This window comes from Aquila chrysaetos, chromosome 6, assembly GCF_900496995.4.
Source record: "Aquila chrysaetos chrysaetos chromosome 6, bAquChr1.4, whole genome shotgun sequence".
NCBI classification, from domain to species: domain Eukaryota; kingdom Metazoa; phylum Chordata; class Aves; order Accipitriformes; family Accipitridae; genus Aquila; species Aquila chrysaetos.
The window spans coordinates 163,450-189,551 of record NC_044009.1 but is presented as its reverse complement, the minus strand read 5'-3'; the positions used below and the strand labels follow the sequence as shown (position 1 = coordinate 189,551).

General features: G+C 45.3%; 2 protein-coding genes across 18 annotated transcripts in view; both read left to right on the top strand.

Annotated features, from left to right (window-relative positions):
* Positions 1-2,874: 2,874 nt before the first annotated feature.
* Positions 2,875-7,039, top strand: VAMP3 (vesicle associated membrane protein 3). The gene is made up of 5 exons (XM_030017302.2): positions 2,875-2,990; positions 4,392-4,473; positions 5,184-5,342; positions 6,053-6,104; positions 6,886-7,039. Coding segments are annotated over exons 1-5 (312 nt in total). The 5' UTR covers positions 2,875-2,988; the 3' UTR covers positions 6,903-7,039.
* Positions 7,040-7,803: 764 nt separating this feature from the next.
* PER3 (period circadian regulator 3) overlaps positions 7,804-26,102 on the top strand; it is a 46,598-nt gene continuing 28,299 nt past the window's right edge. For 3 of the 17 annotated variants that reach the window (XR_005932673.1, XM_030017258.2, XM_030017256.2), the window contains exons 1-18: positions 8,062-8,585; positions 9,790-9,941; positions 10,554-10,669; positions 11,561-11,762; positions 12,821-12,869; positions 14,622-14,758; positions 15,151-15,229; positions 15,975-16,081; positions 16,337-16,493; positions 17,449-17,554; positions 17,988-18,113; positions 18,867-18,993; positions 20,088-20,232; positions 20,860-20,987; positions 21,481-21,666; positions 22,307-22,558; positions 23,642-24,375; positions 25,486-25,663. Coding sequence is in view for 15 of the 17 variants with exons in the window: in XM_030017258.2 (XP_029873118.1) it covers positions 8,296-8,585; positions 9,790-9,941; positions 10,554-10,669; positions 11,561-11,762; positions 12,821-12,869; positions 14,622-14,758; positions 15,151-15,229; positions 15,975-16,081; positions 16,337-16,493; positions 17,449-17,554; positions 17,988-18,113; positions 18,867-18,993; positions 20,088-20,232; positions 20,860-20,987; positions 21,481-21,666; positions 22,307-22,558; positions 23,642-24,375; positions 25,486-25,663 (3,271 nt within the window). In the remaining 2 variants the exon portion in view is untranslated. The other 14 variants (XM_041124312.1, XM_041124311.1, XM_030017255.2 and 11 more) reach the window with 13 other exon arrangements.

Genomic DNA, 26,102 nt, shown 5'->3' with positions numbered 1-26,102 from the left:
TAAAGCAGCATGTTTGAGAGGAACTCTCTATTTCTTGGGCAGCAAACTTTTCCGGGTCCCCTGCTGAAGAGTGCCGCTGCCCAGTGGTGCTCTGCAGCTCCCGGGCACAGCACTGCCAGCCTGGTCCTTCTCCAGTTCAGAGGCCAGCCCAGAGCTCCATGACACTGCTCAGCACTACCGGCTCACACCTGAGGCCCTGCCGGCAGCTCCCGTGCTGGCAGCTGCTAGACAAAACCTGTACACGCCAGCCACCCTCTCTGTTTCTTCCCCCCAGGCCCACGGCCCAAGCAGAAACTTCTCCTTTTGAGTGTTGTCCACACTCTTACAGCAGAAAGGAAAACTGTTTTAAAACCACAGAGGCTGGGTACCCATCTACCCCTAATATCCAAGTGTCAAAGTACAGGTTTTGCCAAGATGACTACAACTACACAAAAGCATTAAAAATCCATTTGTCCTTAAAATACAAGTTCTGCCCAGCTGCAGCTAGCAGCCTGGTTTGGTGGAAGTTAGTTTTCAAGGCAATATGCTATGACGGCATTTCAAATTTGGAAACGTTCTGTGAAATCGTGTAAGGCGACATAATACTACAGATTTGTAAATATTTCACCAGCCCTTAGGTGGCCTCAGTTCCTATTAGGTTCTCTGACACAACTTCAAGCAGTTCTATATAATAGTATAAACATGGCAGATAGTACTCACCTATGGATGACTAGCTTTTCTGAGATCAAATTATTTTCAGTTCCTCTTCAGTAGACAATCACTTCCAGGGCAGGGCCTATGGGCTTTTCATGAGAAACCCTGCACACCTAGTAGTAGAACGCTAAATCCTACATTGTGCAGAAAGCAGAGGCGAATCTTAGTAGAATTCAAGAGGCCTGCTGATGCAGGAACCTAAGAGGTCACACTTAATAACACAATAATACTAACAACTGAGACTTAGTAACTGTTGCACTGAGCAGCTATGTAAGTTACATGAACCAACCCTCAGTAATGCAACTTTTGTACCTGACTACGAGGCTAGCCTAGCAGGGAAAAACAGCTCTAATAGATTAATCACCCTGTTTCTGAAGGACTATGTTAGTACTAGTATGAGTAAGTTCTTCCAAAACCCAGGACTACAACAGAAGACAAGATTTCATTAAGAGAGTTTCTTCTGGACTACTGAGAAACGTGTTCAGTTATGTTTCTCTTTAAGAAAAAAATCGGCATTTAACTGTCTGATTTGCTCACAGATAGTTCCCTGACTTTCCATTTTACATGCCTGTTAATTCCTGGGTTTGCCTTTTGCATCGTGGCGGGTTGACCCTGGCCAGAAAGTAAGCACCTACCAGCTGCTTGCTCACTCCCCCACCTCCCCGCTTCTCACCAGTGGCATGGGGGGAAGAAAATTAGAAGAGCAAACGTGAGAAGAGAATGCCTGGGGTGAGATAAAGACAGTTTAATAAACAAAGGGGAAAAAAACGAAAAGAACAAAAATAAGAACAAGTGATGCAAAGCCAGGCAGTCACTACCTCCCACCAGCAGCCGCATACCTTTGAAAGACCACCACCACCCCCCCAGCTTTACTGCCGAGGATGATGTTACCTGGCGTGGAACAGCCCTGTGGTCTGTTTGGCACAGCTGTCCCCGCTGTGTCCCCTGCCAGCCTCTCACCCCCCCCCAGCCTGCTCACTGCGGGGGGGGCAGCATGAGAAACAGAGGCGGCCTTGATGCCACGCAAGCACTGTTCAGCAACAGCCAAAACATCAGCGTGTTATCAACACTGTTTTGGCCACAAATCGAAAAGACAGCACTGTACAGGCAGCGACGAAGGACATCAGTCGCGTCCCAGCTAGGCCCAGTATAGGCATAACCCTGCTAGGTCTCCGAGCCCAGCTGTACTGGGGGCTTTGGGCACGCCAGGACCCCTTCACAACCAGCGAGAGGGATAAGAACAAATCTACCCGCCTCGGCAGGCCTTCACCCTTCAGCATCTTCCACTTGAGAAAAGGCACGCACCGACGCGTTTAACAAGAAAAAAAAGAAAAGCATGCACACTTTTCGCACTGCATAAGCACAGTGCTGCTTCAAAAATCACCTCGTGTCCCCGGCAGTTCGGGCCAAGTGCTTGCTGCTGAGGCAGCGTGACGGCACCACTTCTAGGGGGGCTGCCGCACAGAACCGGGGTCTCTCACACGCGGTCCGCAGCCCCGAACTGTGCACCCACCCGCGCTAACACACAGAGGGTGGCCGGAGGAGCCGTGTCCTGCCCAGGAACTGGCTGGGGAGGGGTGCGGAGGGGTGGGGGGGTGCGGAGGGGTGCGTTTGCCTGCGCGCTATCAACTACATTGGCCTGTCCCACGCACCGAGGCCGCTGCAGGGGACAGCGGGCACCACGGCAGGCCTCGCCCCCGTCCCGGACACCCCCCCGCCCGAAGAGCCGACACCACCGAATCATTGCGGCGGAGGGGAGCCCCGGGGCGGGGGGGGGGGGGGGGGGGGTCCTCTCCTCAGGTCTTCCCGCGGCCGCCCGCCCCTCCGGGTCCTGCCCCAGTCGTGCCCCAGCCCCAGTTCCCGCCCGCAGCCCTCCCCGGCCGGCCTGGCCCCGACACCCCCCCCCCGCCACGTACAGCCGCTTGTCGACACCCCCCCCCCCCCCGCTCAGGGCGCTGTGGGACCGAAACGACCCCCCCCCCGCCCCCCGCCGGCGCCTGACACGGCGGTGACAGCCCCACCCCCACCGCCGCGCCCTCCAACGGCTGCCCCGCGCGCTCCCCGCCCCGCCCCGGCACGCCCTGCTGCTGAGGGGGAGGGGCGTGGTTTCTCCGTGGACAGCCCCTTTGGAGGCGTGGTCCCAGGCTGCCGCCCGGAGCGGAGCGCCCGGGCCCCGCCTAGGCCCCGCCTTCTTTGTCGTCACTTGCTGAGCGCCGCCAGAGCTGCGCGCAGTTCCCGTTGGGACCCGCCCGGGCGCGCTCGCTGTGCAGCAGCGGTCCGACCCCCGCCGGCAGGATGTGAGTGGGGGCCGCGGGAGCGGGAGCGGGGGCCGGGGCCGGAGCGGGGGCCGGAGCGGGGGCCGGGGCCGCGGGAGCGGGGGCCGCGGGGGCCGGGTCAGGCCTACTGCGCAGCGCGGTGGCGGCTGGCTGCCGCTGGGACGGCGCCGCCCGCGGGCGGGGGCTTCCGGGAGCGGCTGCGCCTGCAGTCGCGGGGCGCGGCCGGCGGTGGGGGGCCCAGCCCGGCCTCGCCGGCGGCAGGGGCCGGTGCCAGGGCGCTCGGCTTCTGCCGGGGCGGGCTGGCCTGTCCTGGCGGTCCGCGGGGTGCTGCCGGCCCCAGGCCTCGCCCTGGGAGCGGCCGGGCAGGGCCCCGAGAGCGCGCTTCCCGGGGGCTGGGTTGGTGCTGCCTTTGGCCCCTCTGCTCCCGGGAAGAGGTTTCGCTTCCGAGGCTCTTCAGCCTGGGACCAGCAGCGAAACAGCACGAAAGGGTGACTTAAGTGCCGGAACGGAGGAGCGGCTCTGTGGTATTATATGCGGACTGCTCTTGAGCCCTGTCGCAGGCTTCCCTGTTGCTCGCTGTGCGTGTGCGCGTTTGTTCTCGCTAAGTGTAAATTGCAAGTCAACGTGCCAATACAGCCGATGCTCAGATTCGGCTCTTTCGGGTATCGGGGTGCACGAAACAAACAGTACGCGCTTCTGACACGGAGGATGTGAAAACGCGAAAAGCAAATTGAGTACAGGTAGCTCTAGAGTTAGGCAACAAAAGCTTGCCAAAGCGGTGAAAAGAGTATGAGCAGTACGTACAGAGGTTCTGGCATCCATTACAAAGAGGCAGGGTGTTGCAGCTGGTAAAAAGAACTTGACTACCTGGGGTTATGAAGTCAAAGCTGACAAGAGGTAAATTGTTGTATATGCCAAATGCTTTCTCCTTGTGCTTTCTCTTGCTCTCTGTCAATTGTTTCAAAAGAATAGAGACGGAGGCAGCCACTGGAAGAGGACATAGTTAGAATAACCATTAAGTTTCTGTATTTAATTTTTTGTAAACTACTGTTTGGATTTGTGTTCATACTAGAAAACAAGAACACCCCTGAGCCCCAACTCTTGAATGTTTGAGCCCTGTGAACCACTGTAGGAGTTGTCATATGCTTTATTGTAAACTATACTATTAGCAAGCCACTGCTGTCTTTTAGCATGTCAAGCAATTTGTTGGTGAGATGTTTGGGACACTGTGTGACTTGCACCTATTGTCGGTTGTTAAAACATCACTTCTCCAGTAGGCAACTGCCCCCTATTTATTCTAGGGGTACAAGTTCCCTGTTTTCAGGAATATCAGATAACGTGTACTCTAAGCATATCCACCTAAAACCAAAACCACAGCTTATCAAAAGCTAAACAGAATAATGATGACTTTCTTTACTGCAGGTCAGCCACTGCCCCTGGAAGCTCAAATATGGCTGCTGGCAGTAATCGTCGTCTTCAGCAGACTCAACACCAAGTAGATGAGGTAAAAGTCTAGTCTGATAGCAGTGTAATGATTTTCCTTCAGGAAACCTATATAATGAGAAGGGATATTTTGGCCAAAGCAGTTTCCCCTTCATATAATGAAATATCATTCAGCTTGCTTTATTACACTTGTCATCTTAACTGTTGCAAAGCGGGGGGGGGGGGGGCAGGGGGGGAAATCCATTCAGCGGGTGTGGGGAAGTAAGAGAGAAGTTACCCGCATCCAAACGTTAGCTGCAAACTCGGTGCTTGAGGATTTGGCATAAGAAAGATGAAAACCTTTGTTCTTAAAGACAACAAGCTTTTTTCTCAGCAGCAGCAGTGAAGGCTGACTGCCAAATATGAGATGCCCAGATTTCTGGGGAGTCCAAAAACCAGGCTGGCTACCAACAGTATTTTTTGACATGTGGTTGACTAGCATGTTTATATGCCTCAACTTCATTTGAAGCAAGTCAGGAATTATTTCCTGGGTTTAAGGGAATGCCAGCACAACTGGCACTACTGACACTTTAAAGTAGGTACTAGGGGCTTCCAGCCACAGGTGAATTTCATGGTTTTGTTTAAGCTTATGACTGGATACACTAAAAGGCAATAGCTTCTACTTCTGAGAAGAGAACACTGAGTACCATGTGTTGCTATCTGTTGCCTGCAATTAAGTTCCACAGTGGGTGATAGAACTAATAACTTACTGTAAGCATTAAACCGATGTAGGTTGTTGACATCATGAGAGTGAATGTGGACAAGGTGTTGGAGCGAGATCAGAAGCTGTCAGAGTTGGATGACCGTGCTGATGCACTGCAAGCAGGAGCTTCCCAGTTTGAGACCAGTGCAGCCAAGCTGAAAAGAAAGTATTGGTGGAAGAACTGTAAGGTAACCATGGCTTGTATACTTACACTGTGCAGTACTGCAGTTAACACTATTACAATCAGCATCTCAAAAGGCAGAAGTAAAAGTGACTTTAGCCAATGTTATTTAAGTTACACCATCCATTTTTAAAACATGGCATAGTGGTTAGGTGAAGGAACCAAAAGCTGGATTACCAGCCGTGCTGCTTGATGCAAGACCTTGTCTGAGATGGTAACGGCCAGAGGGAAACAACTCGGTAATCTGAGGCTTTGGGGAACAGGAAGAAGGCGGCCAAAAATGCATAGGTTGAGTTAATGCACAGGAAGTATTAGAAAGCAGAAGGAGCTCGCTCAGGCTCCTGTACTTGTAGCTGTTGGCAAAGGTTGGAATCTTCTTTGGTGAGCAACAAAAACAGTGAAAGCGGTGGTATAGGGTAAGAGTAGAAGTGATGTTTAGTAGTTCTTTACTCCTGCTTGTGTAGTCCCCTGAGACAGGCCTTGCGTGGAGACACAGTGGGAAAGAACTTGTTGGTCTGTTTTGCCTGTGTGCGCAGCCTACCATCTCTGAGTGGTGATGGTGAATCGAGCTTGCTTACTGAAGAAGGTTTACTTGCCATGTTAGATCTAGCACATGGTGTGCAAAAGTACTTTCCAGGGGCTGCTTTCCTGTACCCTTGAGGCCAGTTGATGCTGCTGCATGGTTTGTAGTAAGTGTTGTATGGCTTTTTTTCACAGATGTGGGCAATATTGATAGCTGTTGTTCTCATTATCATCATCATCATTATTGGTAAGTTTCCCCAAAACTGGGATTTCTCATAGAGTTGGAATAGATGGTGTTAATTCACTGACTGGTACAGTTTAAATCAAGCCAGGATACTCAAAGGAAAGAAGATACAACATGAATTTGAAATAGCAGGGGCTCGCCTGTAATGGGTGGTAAACTGTGACTGCTGTGGGAGCTCCAATAGCTGAGTCTCAGACGCGTGTGCAGAGTGAAACAGGTGAAAGCAAAAATAGCAAGGACTAGGAAAGCAGGAACAGCCTCGTTTTTTTTTACAGCTGCATGTTGCAGAAGTAGAAGGAGAAATACCATCTGCCTCCCTTGTCTGAGAACTGGTTTTCATCTGCCCCGGCTTCTGGCTAGGCAAATCCTTTTTGGTGTGGCAGTTCCAAACACACTGCCATAGCAGACAGGCATTTTTCAAGTAGAGACTTTGCTGCTGGGTGAAATGATACTAGCGTTGGGTCAGGATAGCAAGCCGGGGACATAGAGTTCAGTCTTTGGTTTGAATTCTCATGTAATCCCCAAGTATTTCATGGGAGGACAGAGTTTCAGTTTGTGCTGTAATACAGTAACAAACACTGCAGTAACCGTTGGCGAGAGACAGGCAGTCCTGGGGCAGAAACACCAGGTTGCAAGCACCAAGGAAAACTAAAACTAGGAAAACCACCGTGGGAAGCTCTTAAATCCCTCTCTACTTATCTCTAGTATCTTAAATTCTGAAAATGCAGGATTGTTGTGGTGAGGGGCTGAAGGAGACTGTCCAACTTCTTTCTTCTTTTTGTAGTCTGGAGTGTGTCTTGATGAGTTACAGGAAGAAACTCGAATCAACCGAAGGTGCCCATCTTCAGCCTCTCCACTTCAAACCTGCTGTATCTTCAGCCCACTTACTGCCGTTTAAAGCAAAACTGTTTTGATTACTGAAATGTTAACTAACTTTACCCGATTGCCTTAAGACACTCCTATCATTAATTACTAACAAGCACAGCCCACCACTTGCCCCGTGCCTCGACAAACTGGGGGCACGGCGCCGGTGAGGAGGATATGGCTCTAGAGTTTCCACGGTCGGTGCTGTAACGGGTCGCGGGCTCTGTACTGGGTCTGGGGATTTATGTGCCTTCCTCTTCCTTGTCCTCCTGGCCGGCTCTGTGGGCTGACCCGTGCCTTGCGGGGGGCTGACCCGTGCCTTGCGGCGGGCTCCCCGCCCCGCCTAGCCCTGATGAAGCCGCAGTTCCTAGCCGCGGAGGGACACCTCGCCACACACACAAACACACACATTCCCCCTCTCAGCGCTAACGCTCGACGCGCCCCGGCGCCGCCTCGCTACCTCCGCCGGCGAGGAGCCGCCGCGGGCGCTGCCCCGCCGGGCCCTTCCCGCGGGGCGGGGCCACCCGAGACCGAGGCTCCGTTCTCGGCCGGGCCCGGCCCCGCCTCCGGCCGCGGAGGGGAGGGGGGGCGGCGCCGCCGCACGTGGCGGCAGGGCAGGTGGGCGCGCACGGGGTCCGCGTGCGGCGGCGCGTGAGGGGCGGGGCCGCGCCCCCGCCACCACCCCGCCGCGCGCCGTTCCCTCCAATAAAGCGGCTCCGACCCTGCCTCCGCCTCCTCCTCCTCTGTCCGGGGCGGGGCGGGGCTGCGGCGCACGTGGCTGAGGTGTGTGGGAGCGGGGCCTCCGCGTGCGGCCGCCGTTACGTAACCGCGCGGCGCCGGGGCGGAGGCGCTGCGCCTCACGGCGGCCCGGTCGGCGCCGGCGCTCTCCGGTGGGGTCTGGCGCGTCCCCCCCCCCTCCTCCCTCCCTGCCCGCTCGCAGCAGGTAGGGCCCGGGGCCGGCGGCAGGGGCGGGAGGGCGAAGCGGCGGCCGCCGCCGCCGCCGCCACCACCACCCGGGGTCTTCCGACTGACGTCCGTGCTAGGAGCCGACGGGCGCTGCCTGGCCGTGAGGCGAGGGGGCGCGTGCTGGGGAGCAGCGCGGGAGGGCGGGAACCAGCCCGCATGGGCGGCCGGCTCAGCGGCGGGGGGTGGGCTCGCCCCTCCCGCCGTCCTTTGAGGCGGTGTTTGTTCCCCCCCCCCCCCCCCCCCCCCCCCCGCAGAAGCCGCGCGGGGCCCGACTCCTGAACCGACGGCCGAGGGTCTGACGGAGCCGAAGAGCCGGGCCGTGGCTGCCGATGCCCCTGCGTCGTAGCGTTCTGCGGATTCAGAGATGGACGTGGGCAGACTCCGAGGCGGCGGCTCGGAACGCGGCACGAGTTGGTCCCCGGCTGCCGCTGCTGGGGCTGCGGGCGAGCGAGAGGAGGCGCTGGGCCCCGCCGGCCCGGGGAGGCAGGCGGCAGAGCGGCGGGGGGACGCAGGCTTGCCTTGCGCCGTGTGTACGGGAACCGGCTCTAGCGGGAAGCGGTTGAACGGGCCGCACTCTGACAGAACGGACTTCTGCAGCCGCGAGTCGAACGGCCGTTCGGCGGGAAGTTGCGTGAGGCAGAGCAAAGTTAACAGGTAACTCTTGACGGCGTGTAGAGGCGATTGTCCTGTTGCTTGAAGTGACGTGCTTAACTTCAGCAGAGAGCTAACGTCAGCGTCGGGCACCTGGCGTGGCTGGGATCCCGAGTTCTCGGACTCGCTTACTTCAGTACGCCCGGGAAGCCTGCCTGAGTCGCAGACCGCGATGGTTATAATGGTCTCGCATGTAGGTTACATTGCTGCTGCATGGTTCCTCCTAAGCTCTTTGCCTAATTCTTAGATGGGCTGATCCGGATACCTCATTGACCCTTTTGTGGCTTCCGTATATACTTACTCTAAAGACGGCGTTCAGCAGTAGTAAAGCAGAAATTACTTAAATGATGTTTTTCCCAAAAGCTCAGAAATGCAATGAGGTGCTAATTTCTATTTTTTTTAATTAAAAAAAAAAAGGCAGTTCAAGAGCTATAATTTACGCAATGTTTAACTGGCACGTAATGTTAACATGCAATACTTGAACTTATTTAGTGATTTATATAGTAAGAGTATGATACTAATAAAAATGCAAAATGGACAGATGTAAAATATGTACAATATTATGTAAAATGTTATGTAAAATAACAGTGTTCATATCTCATCTGTAGGATTAGAATCAGTCTGTGTTTTGAGGATATCGACTGCTTATTTTTCAGTCAGTGAAATAAGCAGAAGTAAGAAGAGGGAAATTTTGCTTGTTAATAACCTTGCAGCTGTTGAGGCCAACGACTCTGTTAAAAGTATAATGAAGACTCCCGAATCATGTGAGGAGTGAAATCTTGGCATCAGGTGTATTTTGAGGACCTCATGTTTCTCTGAAGTGCTTATAATCAGATGCAGACTTCAAGGCTAGAAAGACATATTCATAAAGAATCGGCATCTATTCATGATTTTAATACCAGTGAGATTTAGAAAACCTGGAGTAAACATCAGCTTATTTTTAGCTGCTAAGCATCTTAGCAAGCAGATTGGTTATGATGTGACTTTGCCATCCATGACGTGTTGGAGTTGGAAAGGAGGAAGGTAGAGGAGAAAAGATTAAGTAGCAAAGAAGTGAGAAAGATACAATAGGAAATATAGCAAATGATCATTAGGACACTTCCAGATATTCTGTGACTCTGCAGCCAAGCCCATAAAATGTTGATTTAGTGAATAATTTTAATTAGTTGACAGAAGTCTCCAGTAAAATTTAACCTCTGTTTTACAGTGAGCAGCTGAATTGGAGCCAGTCTCACAGAGATCTGATGATGATGATCCAAGAAATGAAAAGGTGTTTGCCTGAAGAGAAAAGGAGTTCCAGCAAGCCCAGTACCATCAGTGCTCTCAACTATGCCTTGCAGTGTGTCCAACAGGTCCAAGGTAGGTGTGGAAACAAAATCTGGAAGTGTAGAAGCCATACAGCAACTTGGTTTGAATAGACCTGTCTGGTGACAAATAACACTAAAACAAATGAAAGCATTCCAGTTAACCTGCAAACAACTGACTTTCAGAAGCACTGTGGGTTTGGGTTTGTTTTTTTTTTTTTAACAGTCATGTTATCTTTTCTATTGAAATGTCCACCTACTGCTTTGCTTTTCTTCAGAATCCTATAGCTGATAGGTGCCTACTAATAACTTTCTGTGTATACTGAAAAAACAGCATTCCCATCCCACTTTGAAAACTTATTGGATAGTCTGTGTTTTCCAACGGAACCAAGTAGCTAAAATTGTTCTTTTGCCATCACATTCTGTCCTTTCTGCTCCCTCATGCTCGTTTTCTGTAACATAAATAGGTCACTCCAATAGTATAATCAGTATTCCTTTTTCCTTTGTCACTACACAGACCTTCCTCATCTCACCTTGGACTTCACCAAAAAGATGACAAATGTACAAGGGCTGTAAGAAACATTCAAAATAGTCTCCTTACTGACTTCCTTGTGTTTGTTTTGCTTTTCCTGTTTTTGTTTTTGTTTGTTTTTTTTTCTCCAATTAGCAAACAATGACTTTTTCCAGGCTCTGAATGACCGAAGAGTGTTTCAGACAGATGTGATGACGTACAGCATAGAAGAGTTGGTGGCAGTTGCATCTGAACACACTCCAAAAAACAGTGTAAGGAATTCAGGCGCACTCAAGGAGTTCATCACTTGCTGTTTCACTCTCTATTTAGTCTCCTTTACACCGCTTTGTGGAAATAGAACGTGTAAAATTGAAAAGCTTTTAAGTTTTAGCCAGACAGTCCTTTGTGTTTTTAAAGGTAGAGCAAGACCACTTCTTATCTATGCTGACTCAGGGTACTCAACAGCAGTAAGTGAAGAAATACCTATTTTTCTTTTTTTCTTTTTTTTGCCAGAAGCAACAAATATATTGGAGCATTCATTTACAGCATAGTAATCTCTTGAGACAGACTTAGCAGAAAGTTTTCAGAGCTGGGCAAGTCCATAGTTGTGAGGGACTTTGGTTTGTATTTGTACTCCTGGATTTAATTTTTTTTTTTTTTTCCTTGATTTGTAGCATGTGTCATGCTTTCTGGCTCTGCTTCAAAGAAAAGAGTGTTTCTTGAGATTGAGTACTGTTAGTTGCTGTATCAGGAATATTGCAAATGCTTTCTACTTGAAAAGTTCTTGGAATATTTTTCTGTGTGGAATTGTGGTGAACACTGAAATTTGGGGAGAAGTGTGTGGAGTGACAACCAGTCATTCTGGACAATGGCAGGCATCATAGTAATCTGTTTCAGTTTTGATACTGCAGTCTTATTAGCATTTGTAAATCACGAGTAAGCTACTATAGCACTGGAGATTGTAGTATCTCACGCACAACTTTAATTGGATGCTAACTTAAGAACACATTTTTGCACCTCTGTCTTAGGTTGTGGTGTGTGGTGGTTTGGGGTTGGTTTGTTTGTTTGGGTGTTGTTTTTGGTTTGGTTTGGTTTTTTTTATCCTTACAATATTGCTACCATGTGTTGGGGGAGGATTGCCTTTAACAATGTTTATTTTCCAGGACACGTTTGTGGCTCTGTTTTCCTTGCTTTCTGGACGCATACTGCATATTTCTGAGCAGGCAGCATCTATTCTACACTGTAAGAAGAAAGTGTTGGACTCCTGCCGGTTTGTAGAGCTGCTTGTCCCTCAGGATGTGAGTGTGTTCTACACACACACCGATCAGTCCCACCTGCCACTTTGGAACATGGAAGGTCAAACAGGTGGGACTTGGCAATGCTCTTAAATGCTTTATGTGTCTTTCTGTCTTTGCAGAATGAGGATAGAATAGTAGTTAATTTTAAATGCTTATGCTAGCAATACACATCGGCAGCACTTGTTCCCTTTCCACTTTGAAAACTGAGTAGCTATGCAGGTAGTCCTAGCTAGCCTCCTAGGGGCTTAACTCTTACCTGTGGTCAGCAAAAGGCCGTTTTTTTTTGTGTACCATCATACTCATTCCAAATACTGCTGCTTTTTAAAAAGATACTAAAGGTCTAATTGTGAGTTCAAAGTTGTTTAATCTACATCTTATGCTTACTTAGGTGCTTTGTCTTTATGGTCTGCTTGCAGCCTGCTGTGAACATAGCTCACCGAACCCAAGTTTTAAGTTGACTTGCTATTCAGTGCTGGATGTGCCTAAATGGTGACTTTTGAGTCCATTGTTATTTGTGAGTAATTCGAATATAGCTCCCATGCCAAGGCCCTGTCTTTTGTCCACCAACCCTTAGGGCTGTTCTGGCATCAGAGCTGGGAAGTCCAAAATCCTTGCTACCAAAGGATGTGAGACATTAGAGGCTGCTAATGCTAATGTGCCAGGGGTTCTGCAACTTGGAAGCCGGGGGTGTGCCTACCCAGCAGAGTAGTGGCACCCCTATGGAGTTGTTGTTACTTTCTTGCTGTGAACTGTTACTGAGTTTTCCTGTCCCCATAATTCTTGACTCTATGTAGTTTTTGGTGGGTGGCTCATAAAGCCAGGAATTTTTGCCTTCCCTTTCCATGGTGATGCACTGGGGAAGGAAGTTTTTTAGATCATATGTGTTCCCTCTGAATTTAGTTCCAGATCAACCATTTCTCCAAGAGTAAGTGGGCTGAAGAAGAGGTAACATTTGAGGTGGGAGCAGACTGTTGAGCAGCTAAGTCAGTAGCTAATAAAGAGCAGGTCGTGAGACTTTGGTCTTGCTCAGAAAGTCTGGAGAATGCAGAGTTTAAAATAGTTCTGATAGGTGTGACCTTTGGAAGGGTATTAACTGATACTCTCAATGTGTGTTCTTCTCACTAGCTTCTCTGTATGAATATGCCCAGGTGAAATCCTTTTTCTGCAGGATCAGGCAAGTACATTATTATAGTTTTATCTTTGTGAAGGCTGGGCAAAGGGTACAGTACTGGGCAGAAACAGTGTTCTGTTGTTACAACTGACCAGTGTGAGCTCGTGGAACTCCATTACAAAATGGGCTTATTGTGTTTAATACTGGCATCCAGCAGGATGTTTGGAATATCTTTCTGATGGTGATGCTTAAACTTGCGTGGGGATAGAAGGAAAACCCTTGATACATGTTTCTTTTGGTCCTATCAGTTTCCTTCAGTACTGTCATGCAGGAGAAGAATGATCTTGTGAAAAATTGCTGCTCCCCCTTTTACAGTTTGAGAATGGAGGCAAAGGGTGTTTTGCTTAAGATTGCTCGAGAGTTTGTGACAGAGGCAGTAACAGAAACTCAGTCACCCGAGTCACAGTATGAGACCTGAATCATGAGATAACTACTTGCTGTCACAATGGATGCAGTTTGTTGCTTTGTGCCTGGCTAATTTTAGTGCTAAAAAGAAGAAAAAAAAATTGAGATTGGCCTGTAATCTTCAGTGCCATTCTGTTCCAGATGCAGGTGGTCTCTTGATTTCAGTAAGAACTGTTTGCTTCTGAGCAGATATAATACATATTCCATCTTTCAATCGATCATTGATTCATTAATCTGTGTTTCAAAAACCCAAGCTCTGAAATCACCTTTGTCTCTTGAATTGTGTAACGGCACTTGAAATAAATATAGCAGGATAGATATCAATTTTAAGTTTGGGGAACTATTCATAGGACACAGAAACATTTTGTAATAGCTTTTCTTCAGATTTTCATATGACACCTCTCCTTCCTTTATATAACAGATCCTTTTGATTATGTGGGCTTCATGAGAAAAATTATTTTTTCACAAGCACACACTAGGCTTAAGTATGAAAATGGTTTTTTTGTGGGTTAGACTTCTGCTATATCCAACTTGCTTTTTTTTTTTTGTTTTTTTCTAAAAGGACGAGCTGTCAGTCATAGTTTTTATGACACTACCTTCTCTCTAGAAACATTTTACAAAACTAAGTGTGGAATAAGAAAGTAACTTTTAATGTAAGTGATAATGTCCAAAAATTTATCTCAATTCTTTCTGTCAGAGCTGGGTAAGATAGTGCAATTATAACAGTTGAAAAAGCACTTGCAATAGGAACAGGCAATCACTAATGCAGTTGTTACAAAGCTCTGGTTAAGATCTCATCTAGTATGTTGTGTCCTGCTACTGCTCACACATGTTCTAGGAAGACAAATCCTTATGGGAGGAGGACAATCAAAGAAAAACAACTATTTGCAAACCAAGGCTGGAGGAGTCTGTCTTATGTAGGTCAGTGAAACAAAACTTGAGAGAGATTTTTTTTTTTTTTTAACCTAAAAATGGTACAGAATAAACAACAAACAGAAAAAGAACTGTTTAACTTGAAGGAGAGCTCAAGACCAAATTAGTGGTTCTCGTGAATACATTGGGACTGAGAATCAGAAGGTGGTCTTTAACCGTTGGAACAATGGCATTTCTAGAACAGCCTCTGAATGCAAGTATTGGAGGCAAAACACCTACTTGGTTTGAAGGGGAACGAGATCAGTATTGCTGAATATGTTGGCCTTGGATCGCAAGGGAGTGTGCTTAGGACCTCGGGAGATTCTGATTGCCTGGGTCTGTGTGCTCAGTGTAAGTTCTCTGTGCAGGGTTCTCAGCCCTGATGTAAAGTATCTGAGTCTTGAAACCAGTGAATTAATCCCTTTTACTTTTCCTCAGGGGTGGTAAAGATCAAGAAATGCATTGTTACCCCTTCCGAATCACCCCGTACTTGGTCCATGTGTGTACTTCTGTCCATGCGGATGCAGAATCCTGCTGCTTGGCTTTGGCTGAGAAAATTCACTCTGGATATGAAGGCAAGTCAGGAGACTCAGTGGAAAAAAAACAAGCCAATAGGAAAATGCAGTATATGAAAGTCTGCTTCCTTTGTTTAGAACTTGTGCTTGGGTAGTCTCACCCATGTAACGTCCAGTTCGTGTGTGTGTGCACACGCACGTGCATGCATGCGAATCCAGAGCATCTGTGCCTTCTTTGCAAGGCCCCGATGCATTTGACGTCTACTCACTATTTTATTTTTGAGAGAAGTCTGTAGCACCTAAAAATTTGTAATGTTTCTATGAGTTACTGGTCAAAAAGCAGTGAGCAATTAAAAAGTTCAGGAGCCAATAACTCTCTATCATGAGCAAAAGTGACAGGTTTTCTGTCTTAGTGCATACTTTGTTTCAGTAAATACTTCTTTTTCTATTAGCTCCTCGAATTCCTATGGATAAAAGAATCTTCACCACCACTCACACCCCTGGATGTGTTTTTCTTGACATAGATGACAGGTGAGATTTGACTCTTAAGACCTGTGAGGTGTGTATGGAGAGGTAGCAGAAAATCCTTTGGTGGTGCAGCTGGAGACCCAAGTAAAGTAGTTGAACTGTGCAGTTGGCAGTATTTAATTAAACAAAGTAGTTTTGTTTTGGTCTGCTCGTGGAAAACCACGTAGAACTCCACAGACGTAATCTCTTTTGTTGACTCTAAAATGTGAATTAAACAGAACTGCAGTCAGTTTTCATTACCCAGGGCAATGGGGACCTGTGGTAACACAGACAGTGGAAAACCCACATAATGCAAAGCTCTGGGGATCACAGTGTGGAGATATAGCTGTATTGAGCTGGGTCAAATAAATTTGGCCAACTAAAGCTGTCTCCTGCAAAGCCACAGGAGTGTTTTTACAACACACTTTGCAGCATCCATGTCACATTTCTTACTGACATTTTCCCTGTGACCGGTTTCTTCAAGATCCCTTTTTATTCTTTTTTTTTTTTTTTTTCATTGCATGTAGACAAGCACAACACTGGCTGCAATTGTGAAGATCTGTTAGATCTCCAGGCACAGAAATGTTTGTCATTGGTATTTACATGTCTGCATTGCGCTGGGGGATTATTAGATGGGCTGGAAAATGTTCTGTAGCCCTAGTTCATGGCGTTTTAGATCGTGCATGGGGACTTCACTGACAAGCAAAGGGTTAAGGATGTAAATACTCAAAACTATATTATAATCAGTGATAACGTGTTCGGGTTTCAGAGCAGTGCCTTTGTTGGGTTACTTACCTCAAGATTTAATTGGAACATCCATACTGATGTATCTGCACCCAGAAGATCGTCCTTTGATGATTGCTATTCACCAGAAAAGTAAGTACAGTTGCTTTAAGAGGAATTTCTACTGTTTTTAACATTCTTTCGTTATCATATTGCTTGACATGTGACTGATCTGCAGTCTAGACAAAAATAGATGAATTAATGAATTAAAGCAACCAGTTTGAGATCAAAGCAAATTCAAACCCAAAGTTTTAAAGGACCCCAGTCATTAGTGTTTGTGCTTGCACTACTGTGTCATAATGTAAACTAAACCTTGTTTCTTGATTGTTTGGGTTTTTTTTTTTTCAGTCCTGAAATTTGCTGGCCAACCCCCTTTTGAACACTTACCAATTAGATTTTGTACTCAGAATGGGGATTATGTCATACTGGATACCAGCTGGTCCAGTTTTGTGAATCCTTGGAGCAGGAAAGTAGTGTTCATCATCGGCCGACACAAAGTCCGGACGTAAGTCAGTTGTAGAACTGATCTATTGAAGTGCTTTTCATTGAATACTCTGCAAGACAAAAATGAACTAGAGACATAATGTTGCTCCTGCAGTCTGTGACAATTACCTAGCATCAGTCTTGCAGCCCATTCCTTCAGCACAGCATTAGTCTTGTTTATTAAGTATGAAGACAAGTAAATTACTTCTAAGTAAAAGGCAAATCCAACTTTTTTTTTTTAGCATATGTTTTTGCACATGGTTGATGTCCAAATACTGTGACAATGGACGTGTTTAAATCAAAATAACAGTTTTAGACAAGCTGAGTAAAAGCTAAAAATCAACGTAACAAATAATTAGTTGGCGCTGAGTCATGATTGGCTCTCAAAAAAAACACATTAATTGACAGACATTTAGCCAAAATCACCTTCTGGCTTGTTTTCTTCTGGAACATTCACTTGATACAGAATGTAAATATTTACCAAGGTAGCCTCTTTTAAAAATGCAATTAGTATTGAATGTTCAAGTTAATTTTTCAGATGTTTCTCCTTAGTTTTGAGGAGATTTGGAAATACGGGCTGTCTGCCTTCCTCTTACCCGGTTTCTTTTCTAGGAAGCAGCTTTTTGGGATGGCCTTTTGACTTTTCGAAGTGATCTTTTATTCAGGATTTTATGGGGTGTGAATTTGCCTTCTGAGTGAAGGAGGCAGAGGGGTAGATGCTTGTCAACCTTAACTCATGTCACTGTGCTGGTGTACTGACTTCCCTGGGGCTTCACATGAAGCACTGCTCTCGTAGCACTGCCCCACTACCCTAGCAGAGCTGCTAGTGGAACAAATGACATCCTTTTCTGTAGATTCAGCGAAGCAGTCAAAATAAAATAATGATAATTAAAAAAAGGATATGTTCCCACTCTGTTTATAGCTACCTTTTTTCATCCAATTAAAATTAATAGTGGTATTTTGTTGGCTCTCTCCAGAAGCCCTCTGAATGAAGATGTCTTTGCTGCAAGAAGAAAAGAAACAAGCAGTGTTGAGAAAGAGATAAGGGAATTGCAAGGACAAATTTACAAGCTGCTTCTGCAGGTAAAGAAGATGAAAGAATTTCAAAACACTGTCTGGCCTTCTGAATGAGAGGCTAAAGAAACTTGGCTGTTTAGCAGACTACTTTGGGGATGATCTTTTAAAAGGTCTGAAAGGAAAGTTCTAAATGGAGGCAGGCTTGTGTGACAGCATTAAAAATATGGCTCTGGGTAGCCCACCTGATAAGAAAAAAATGTTTTGTCTGACACCTTTGCCAAGTCTTTATGTTGAAAGATAAATCTACATCCTGAAACAGCTTTAAGCATGGTAGAGAATTTTTCCTAAGCGAGTGATAGAGCTCAGAGCAATACTGACTTTTCACTTACTTTTCTTTGTTTACTTAAAGTTCTGTGTTGCAAAGTATGTTGTTCCCTTATTTTTGTTCTCTGAGAGGGTGATTTTTTTAATTACTATTTTTTTTTTCCCCTCTCCTCAGCCAGTTCACAGCAATGTTTCCAGTGGTTACGGAAGCCTTGGAAGCAATGGCTCTTATGAGCACTATATCAGCATAGCATCTTCAAGTGACTCCAATGGGAATTGTGCAGAGGAAATACAGGAACCAGTAAGTCTATAAATGTGTCACTGCCTGCAGAGTAGTGGAAATACAGTTTCAAAAATGACAATTTTTACTGTGTACATATGCACTAGTCATTATGAATTTTACTGATGTGGGAAGAAACAGCTATGTTCAAGCTAAATGTACTTAAATTGGTCGATTATAGAATGCTGGCTTTTGGGTTTTTTGCTCTTAATTTTGCTGACTAAAATGAGCAGATAACTACTATGGTAGTTCACTAAAGTAAGTTGAAGACTTGTTTAAGATCAGCCTTCTCAAAGAACGAGTGGACTGAGAGAAAAAAAGTGGAAGAACCATGCAACCAGAAAGAAGATTGATGCATGTGGAGGGGTTTCTGTTTGCTTGGGATTTTCCGTTTTGTTTTAAAAAGGCCACTAGAGGTACAGTGTAGACTGCTGTAGAAAAGACTGGAAACAGTGCTGTCCTAAAACAAGCATTGCAATTACCCAATTTCCTTGTGACTCTCCTGGGTAAGTCATCAGCTTATTCCCACTCTCAAGGCTTGCATCAGTATTAAAACATTCAAATGCTGAGGGTGTTTGAGCTTTATCAATTTAATTAAAGCAACCATGATAATTAGATTCATTAAATTTACAAATACCAATAGATACCAGGCTTAGGCTGACAGTCTACTCCCTTTCAGTTTGGAGAATACAAGAACACAAGCCCATCTTAATGGTCTCCTATGGCCTCTCTTTATTCATTTTATTCTGACTTCACATTTTCACGTATCTCAAGATGACATTGCAACAAGTTTGTGCAGATGTCAACCGAATAAAGAATCTGGGACAGCAGCTGTATATTGCATCAAGGAGCAAGCCACAGAATGGAAATGAACAGGCTGTGAGCTCAGAAATGCTAGGAGGTAAGTTAATGTAATTATGATCCTTAAGGTAACATGAACTCCTGTAGGTCTATAGCCCTGAGTATGGCTAGCTGGTGTTATGCTGAAGAACTCTAAGATAGCATTTTAGTGTGGCTTAAATGTGGGAAGTGTTTTGGTTTGGTTTTGTTTTGGTTTTTAAACAATCAAAAACCAACCAACCAACCAAAAAAAACCTAAACCTACCCCCGAAAAACCTCAGCAGATCCATTAACTTTTTAACTGCTCCCTGAGATATGGAGGAACATATCTGTCTCTTCCTAGGTTATTAGACTTCTTTTATTTTAACATTTTCTAGTGAAAATGCGGACTTGCTTGTAGCAAGTATAAGTCTACTGTGGAAGCTTCCCTTAGTTACTTTATGTGGACTCGCAGAAACAATCCATAGGTTGGAAAACACTGCCCCACTTCCCACTGAAGTAGTGGTTTAGTTAGTGAGCACTTAATAGTATGCTAACACACATTATTTGCAGTTAGTACCTAGCACAAATATATGGAGAAACCTGGATGCTTCCTCAAATACAGGAATCTGTATTAAAACATTTTGTGCGGTGATACTGTCTAGGAAAATTATAATTAACTCCTAGTCTTGTTGATAAGAAGACAGCACTATGAATGTCGATACTACTCTGACCAGTGTATCTATGCTATGAAAAGCTGTAAATTACTTTTAAATAACAGGTTGGATTCGGTGATGTATAAATTGAGAGAAGAGTAATATTGATTGCAGCTTTGTTTACAATTTAAATACAATATTTTTTTTCTATGCTGTTCTCTTTGTGTTTACTAGTTGTTTTGAGTGGATGTTTAAGGTGTTGTGTGGGGTTTTTTTTCTTTTTAGGCATTCTTTCACCTTCTACCTCCCTTGCCTCAAAACATGTGACTTAAGATGAAAATGCAGAATAACTTAGTAATGAGAGCTGTGCTGTCATAAGCCATATATCCTTGTGTCATATATATGTATCCTAGTATATATATATACACATACGTGTGTGTGTGTGTGTGTGTGTGTGTCTTGGTGGGGGTAGTGTTTAGATGCCTTTGAGAGGATTCTTTGAGGATTTCTGCTTTTCTAGGGAAGGGGGACTCTGCTTCCTGTTTTCTTCAGACATTGAGAAGTGATAGCACAGAAGAACCAGGCAACGCATTTTATGATGATTCAAAGAAGGCTCCACGTGTTCCTTCCTATCAGCAGATCAATTGTGTTGATAGTATCATCAGGTAATAAACTATGAAGCAATTTTAGTTATACAAGTTTAAGATTAATTGGTGGAAGGTAAATATCCAAGCAGTTAGCATTGGTCTAAACTGTCTGAGTTTTGAGTTGTGAGATAAATTTGGGATTGTTTGTAAAGTTTTCTGCCTCTCTGGGCAATCCATCCCAATGCTCAGTCAATCCCAATTACACAGTAATGAAGAATTTAGGGCCTAAGATTCTGTTTGCAGCTATTGACATTTATCTACTGCTAGTTTCACCCTTGATGCAATAGCAGTTTGAATTTCGATGGGCCTAATATGTCAATGTCTTCTCAATATACGCATTGAGAACATCCATATAAAACAGAAAGTTGATATAATTTATAAGATGTCAGTATTTTTTAACCAAGTGGATAACGTCATCTTTTTCCTTCCCCCCCCCCCTTTTTTTTTTTTTAAGAGTAATTGATAGGTTTTTATTTAAAATACTCCTTGGAAAGCAGATATATGTCCAGAGCTTCCTGCAGTGAATTTGAAATACTAGTTAACAACCCCTGGATCTCCAGTTTGGATTGCTCAAATGTTTGTCTCTCCAAATGGAGGAAAAAATGCAAAGTGGGGAGAGCTTCCTGTGATATGCTTTTATTTCAGATATCTAGAGAGCTGCAGTATTCCAGCAATGAAAAGGAAATGTAAATCTTCTGCAAATACATCATCGTCATCTTCAGAAGATGACAAGCAAGGCCAGCAAAGTCAGCAGGAAGTCGAGGCATTGGAAGGTAACACAAAGTATACTGGCAATTATAATTAGGACCTCAACAACTGATTTTTTTTTTTTATTTTATTTTATTTTTTATATGCCACTGTTGTACATTCCAAGGTTTATGCCCACTTTTTAAAGTGTTGTCATGCTAACAGCACATATATTTTGGTTATGTGGTAAATATTTGCTTACTTTGTCTAGATATCACAATTAAGCATAACCTACAATATTAAGTCTTTGAATGTAGAATGTGTCAAAAGAACTATTGTTTGTTGTTGCTAGATGTATCTTCTCTTGCTCACTCATTTTATGCCGTGTTTAGTATGTGCTGACATGGCACTGGCATAAGAATGTTACATTTATTTGTATATAAGACTGTCTTTAGTAGTCTGCATAGTTACTGGTTGTTTCTGAACCAGTCAGATGTGATGAATTGGGAGCATAGTGCTTGGAATGAAATTCCACGTAGAAATGTTATCATTTACCGAAAGATACTGCTATGCTTTCAGCAGTTAATTCCGAAACTCCAATATCTGCTGTTCGGGAAGAGACACTGAAAGATCAGACAACTACAGGCATGGTGGGAGCTCCTCTGGCAGACCTGACCCTGTCCAACAAGGCTCCAAGCGTGGTGTCTGTCACCAGCCAGTGCAGTTACAGCAGCACTATAGTGCATGTCCCACACCCTGAATCAGGTACTGTTCGCACTCGCAAAACACTGACTTGACTCACTGATTTTTAAATTTACACAATGTTTTCAAACTGAAGTAGACCCTGAGAAAGTTTTGTCCATTTAAGATATGTTCGCATGAATATGAGCTCTGAAATATAATTAAGGTACTTCCAGGGATACTTGAAGAAAACTTGAGCCTGGAAATTTTTACAGTATTTTAATAAAACCTAGTTTTAACAGAGTGCACTATTTCCTTTCCCCTTTAACTTCATCACATACATCTCAAACACAACAATGTGCTTTTGGCCATTGAGGATTATAATAAAAATGACTAGTGGGCCAGTGTTACTTCATTTTAATGCAGAAAGAAGCATAAAAAAGAGTATTTAACTGCTATTGTACTAAGAAAATATGAAGAAAGAAGTGCCTCTGTGACTTGAAAGTGAATTTGAAGTTTTCTAGACCATGCAAAGTAATTTGTTCAGTTGATGTTAGTGTGACTATGTTTGAGTGTAAAGGGTGTTTTCTCCCTGCTGCTTCTGCAGCCTGTATCTGCTCAGTAGCTCAGATGAGATTGTTTTCTGTGTAACCTTCTGTGTGTTGTGGGAGTTCACACCAGAAGGCCAGAGCAAAGAATGATTTATTTTCTTCCCTCTTCAAAGAAGTGACTACCATGGAGGATACTACTGTTGGAAGTGAACAAATTGAGCTGCCTCCTGTGAATGCTCAGAGTCTCACTATGGTGCCTGAGGACTTAAAGCCAATTGGCCTAACAAAAGAGACATTGTCAGCCCACACTCAAAAGGAGGAGCAGAACTACGTTGACAAGTTCCGCCAGAGGATCTTGCTCTCTCCATTTAGGACTTACCTTCAACAGGGGAGCAGAAGTAACAACAGACATTCCTGTGGCCAAGGTAGGCAGCAGCCTTGAGAAATAGATTTAGTAGATGACTGTTGTGGTTTAACCCTAGCCAGCAACTAAGCACCACGCAGCCGCTCACTCACTTCTCCCCCACCCAGCGGGATGGGGGAGAAAATCGGGAAAAGAAGTAAAACTTACGGGTTGAGATAAGAACAGAAAAGAAGAAATAATGATAACACTAATAAAATGACAACAGTAATAATAAAAGGGTTGGAATATATAAACGATGCACAGTGCAATTGCTCACCACCCGCCGATCGACACCCAGTTAGTTCCTGAGCGGCGATCCCTCCGCCCCGACTCCCCTCAGTTTCTATACTAGACGTGACATCACATGGTATGGAATACCCCGTTGGCCACTTTGGGTCAGCTGTCCTGGCTGTGTCCCCTCCCAACTTCTTGTGCCCCTCCAGCCTTCTTGCTGGCTGGGCATGACAAGCTGAAAAATCCTTGACTTTAGACTAAACATTACTTAGGAACAACTGAAAACATCAGTGTTATCAACATTCTTCTCATACGTAGCTCAAAAACATAGCACTGTACCAGCTCCTAGGAAGACAGTTAACTCTATCCCAGCTGAAACCAGGACAATGACTTACAAAGACCAACCTAGCAGTGGTTCTCCTTCGCATGATTTAGCGAGCATCTTATGCTGGCTGCAAACAGAATGCTTCCTTTGAACTGCCAAGGCTTGACAACAGCATTGCCCACACAGAAGGTCTGCTCCATCTTGGATGTTGCTGTCTTAGACTTTTCACAAAGCAGATAATTATTGCAATCAACCCTGCAAATCCCAGGTAGTTTATTGCCTCGCCTTGAAGGAATGTAAAAGATCTGATTGGGATAAGCCAAAATAATTGATAAGAAAATTGGTGACACGAAGGAAAATATTGTAGATATGTCAGCAAATCCACCACTGTAGTGTACAAAATAATTATCTGGAAGAAAGTCAGCTCTCCAAATAAGCCGCACTCAATTATCTGGATGTTCTTCTCTTTTGTCTTTTTCTTTCTTTTTTTCCCCCTGCCCCAGGTCTGTCATTTCAGTGAATCTGTCTATTTTTCTTCCTCCTTAGGAGATTCCCCTTCAAAGCAGATGAGCCCAGCTAGCTGGAAAAAAGGCAAACATGGAAAATTCAAGCGCCAGAAACCTCAGACACAGTCCTCAGATAGCCACTTTTCTAGTAAAAATAGAAATAGTCTTCCATGTGAGAAGAGAACAATTCAGAAACAGTCATTCTCTCCCTCAGAAGTGTCCTATCTGAGCTCGTCCAGTATGAATGCCCTTCCTCCTGTGGGATTTCCTGTCTATTCGGATCCACTATCTAGTTTTCCAGCCTCTTCTGTAGGAGAGGAGCTTGCCCTTCACTCATTAAAACCTGAGTCCATGTCATCGGCACAACTACGCTACGAAGCACAGTCATGCTCAGCACTTTATCCCCCAAACGTAGGCACGTTTATGGCTGTATTTTTCCAGAATTTCCCCACATACGCTCAGATGCCTCAATATGTCTTTCTTCCTAGCCCCCAGTATGTTTATTCCCCCTCCTCATATCCATGCACTACACTACCTCCAGCCCCTGCTCCTGCTCCATCACAAATAGCACCGCACTCTGTGGATCAGCCCTTTCCAGCCTCTTCTGCCACATCCATGGAGGACCAGCAAGAGGGCCAGCATGACCAGGCCCTACTGCTGAGTAGCTCACGGAGCAGCTCCCCACTTCAGCTGAACTTGCTTCAAGAAGAGCTGCCAAAACCTGTGGAGCTTTCTATTAGTACTGATGTTAAAGCACATGCAGAAGCTAAATGTGTAAGTAAAATGAAATTTTAATGTAAAGGAGAAACTCTGACTTGCATGGTGTTCAGTCACCAAAACCAGTGATGATGATCTGTGTTTCAGGGTCACCAGATTTTGTTAGCTGCTTTTCCCAGTGGCTGTGCTATGTAGACTGCAGGGCAAAAATAGCACAGGAGGTGGAGAAAGCTGTTTATACTTGCGCCCGTGGAACTTGTAACAGTACAGTGTTGGCACTTAGCAAATGACAGAAATGTGAGATCTGGTCTAGGCTGCCACAAGCCACTTCTGCTCACCCTTTTGGCAGCAGCCTTTTCAATTAAATTGTCAGCCGGAATTTTGGGTTTGGGGCTTTTATGCATGTGGAACTTGGTTAGTGCTGCGCAATTCGCATCCTTTTTCACCCAGTCCCACAGTCTCTGTGGAGAACCAAAACAAAGGGAAGATACGCTTCTAATTACTCCCTCTGTCTCCCAGGGATGCAGCTAATGAACGAAGAACAGGGATCCGTGTGGGTCGGTTTCCATACATGGGCATAGAAAAGGCCTCTCCAACTTCCGCGGTAAACTCAGAGGCAGGAATCTGAGCTCTGCAGGCAAGGAAAAATATGTTGGCTCCTGAATCCAGATTGGGCTGGAAAAGCTGGATCAGCTGAAACTGCAGGGTAGGGTCCTGAAAGGGGAGTTGGTGTACCTGTAGCTGCTGAAGCAGTGAGCTTCACACAGTGAATCAGGGGAAGACTCTCTCATTTTCCCTGTAGTGCACCATTGCTTGATGTGTGTGGCTGCTTCATGCCATCTAACAGGACATGAAGGGAACTGACTCCTGCTCTCTTGTCAGCAGAAAATATTAACTTAATGCAACAGTACAATATCTTGACCCAGTGGGGAAGGATCTACAGCAGAAACCAGTAAACTAGAGTCCAGATGCTTGTTGCTTTCACCCATGAAGAGTGTTATCCTGAGTTCTAGACCACCATTCATTTTCAGAGCTAGAAACTCCAAACATATTGAATTGATGTGAGAACTTAGTCAACATGTGTCAAATTCAGTAAATGCATGAACTTCCTTTTTCAAACTTAAATGTAACTTCCATGGATGGGTTTGTTTTGATTTTTGTCTCCAGGACAACAATCCAGAAGACAGTGGTAACAGTGCTAGCCATTGTGCTTCTAGTGAATTTACTGACCGCCCACGGTACGAGGACTCCCAGTCGGGTACAGGTTCAGCAGCATCAGGCAGTGGATCAGCTCTATCTTTTTCTTTAGGCTCTGGCTCCAATGAGACTTCTGGTTGTGGCACAGGTAGGGAATTTTGAGATTTGGATGTTTTGGATGTGCTAGATGGCTTGCTAACACGTTGGTAATTCATAACAAGATACTGTAAGGGGAATGGGAAATCCCTGTAAGAGGATCTGTAGTCTTTACTTTTTACCAGCTTTCAGTGTTTGAAGCCACGTTTGTTTCAGTCACTGTAGTTGGAAATGGGAATCTAAGAAGCTGTTCCTGTAACCTGTGACTCTTTCATTTTGCTCATTATCACTTTTGTCTACATTAGATACTGGCTTGCATCTTATTTGAGTAAAGGTAAATCTGCCTAGAGCAGGACCTCTTGAAACAGAAGCAGAGAGGTTGAGCCAATTAATTTGGAGAAGAGTGAAAAGAGCTTTGGAGGACTTAAGAAACTTAATAGAATGCACTTTATCTTTGAATTCTCAATAGGTACTAATCACTTGCTAGAGCA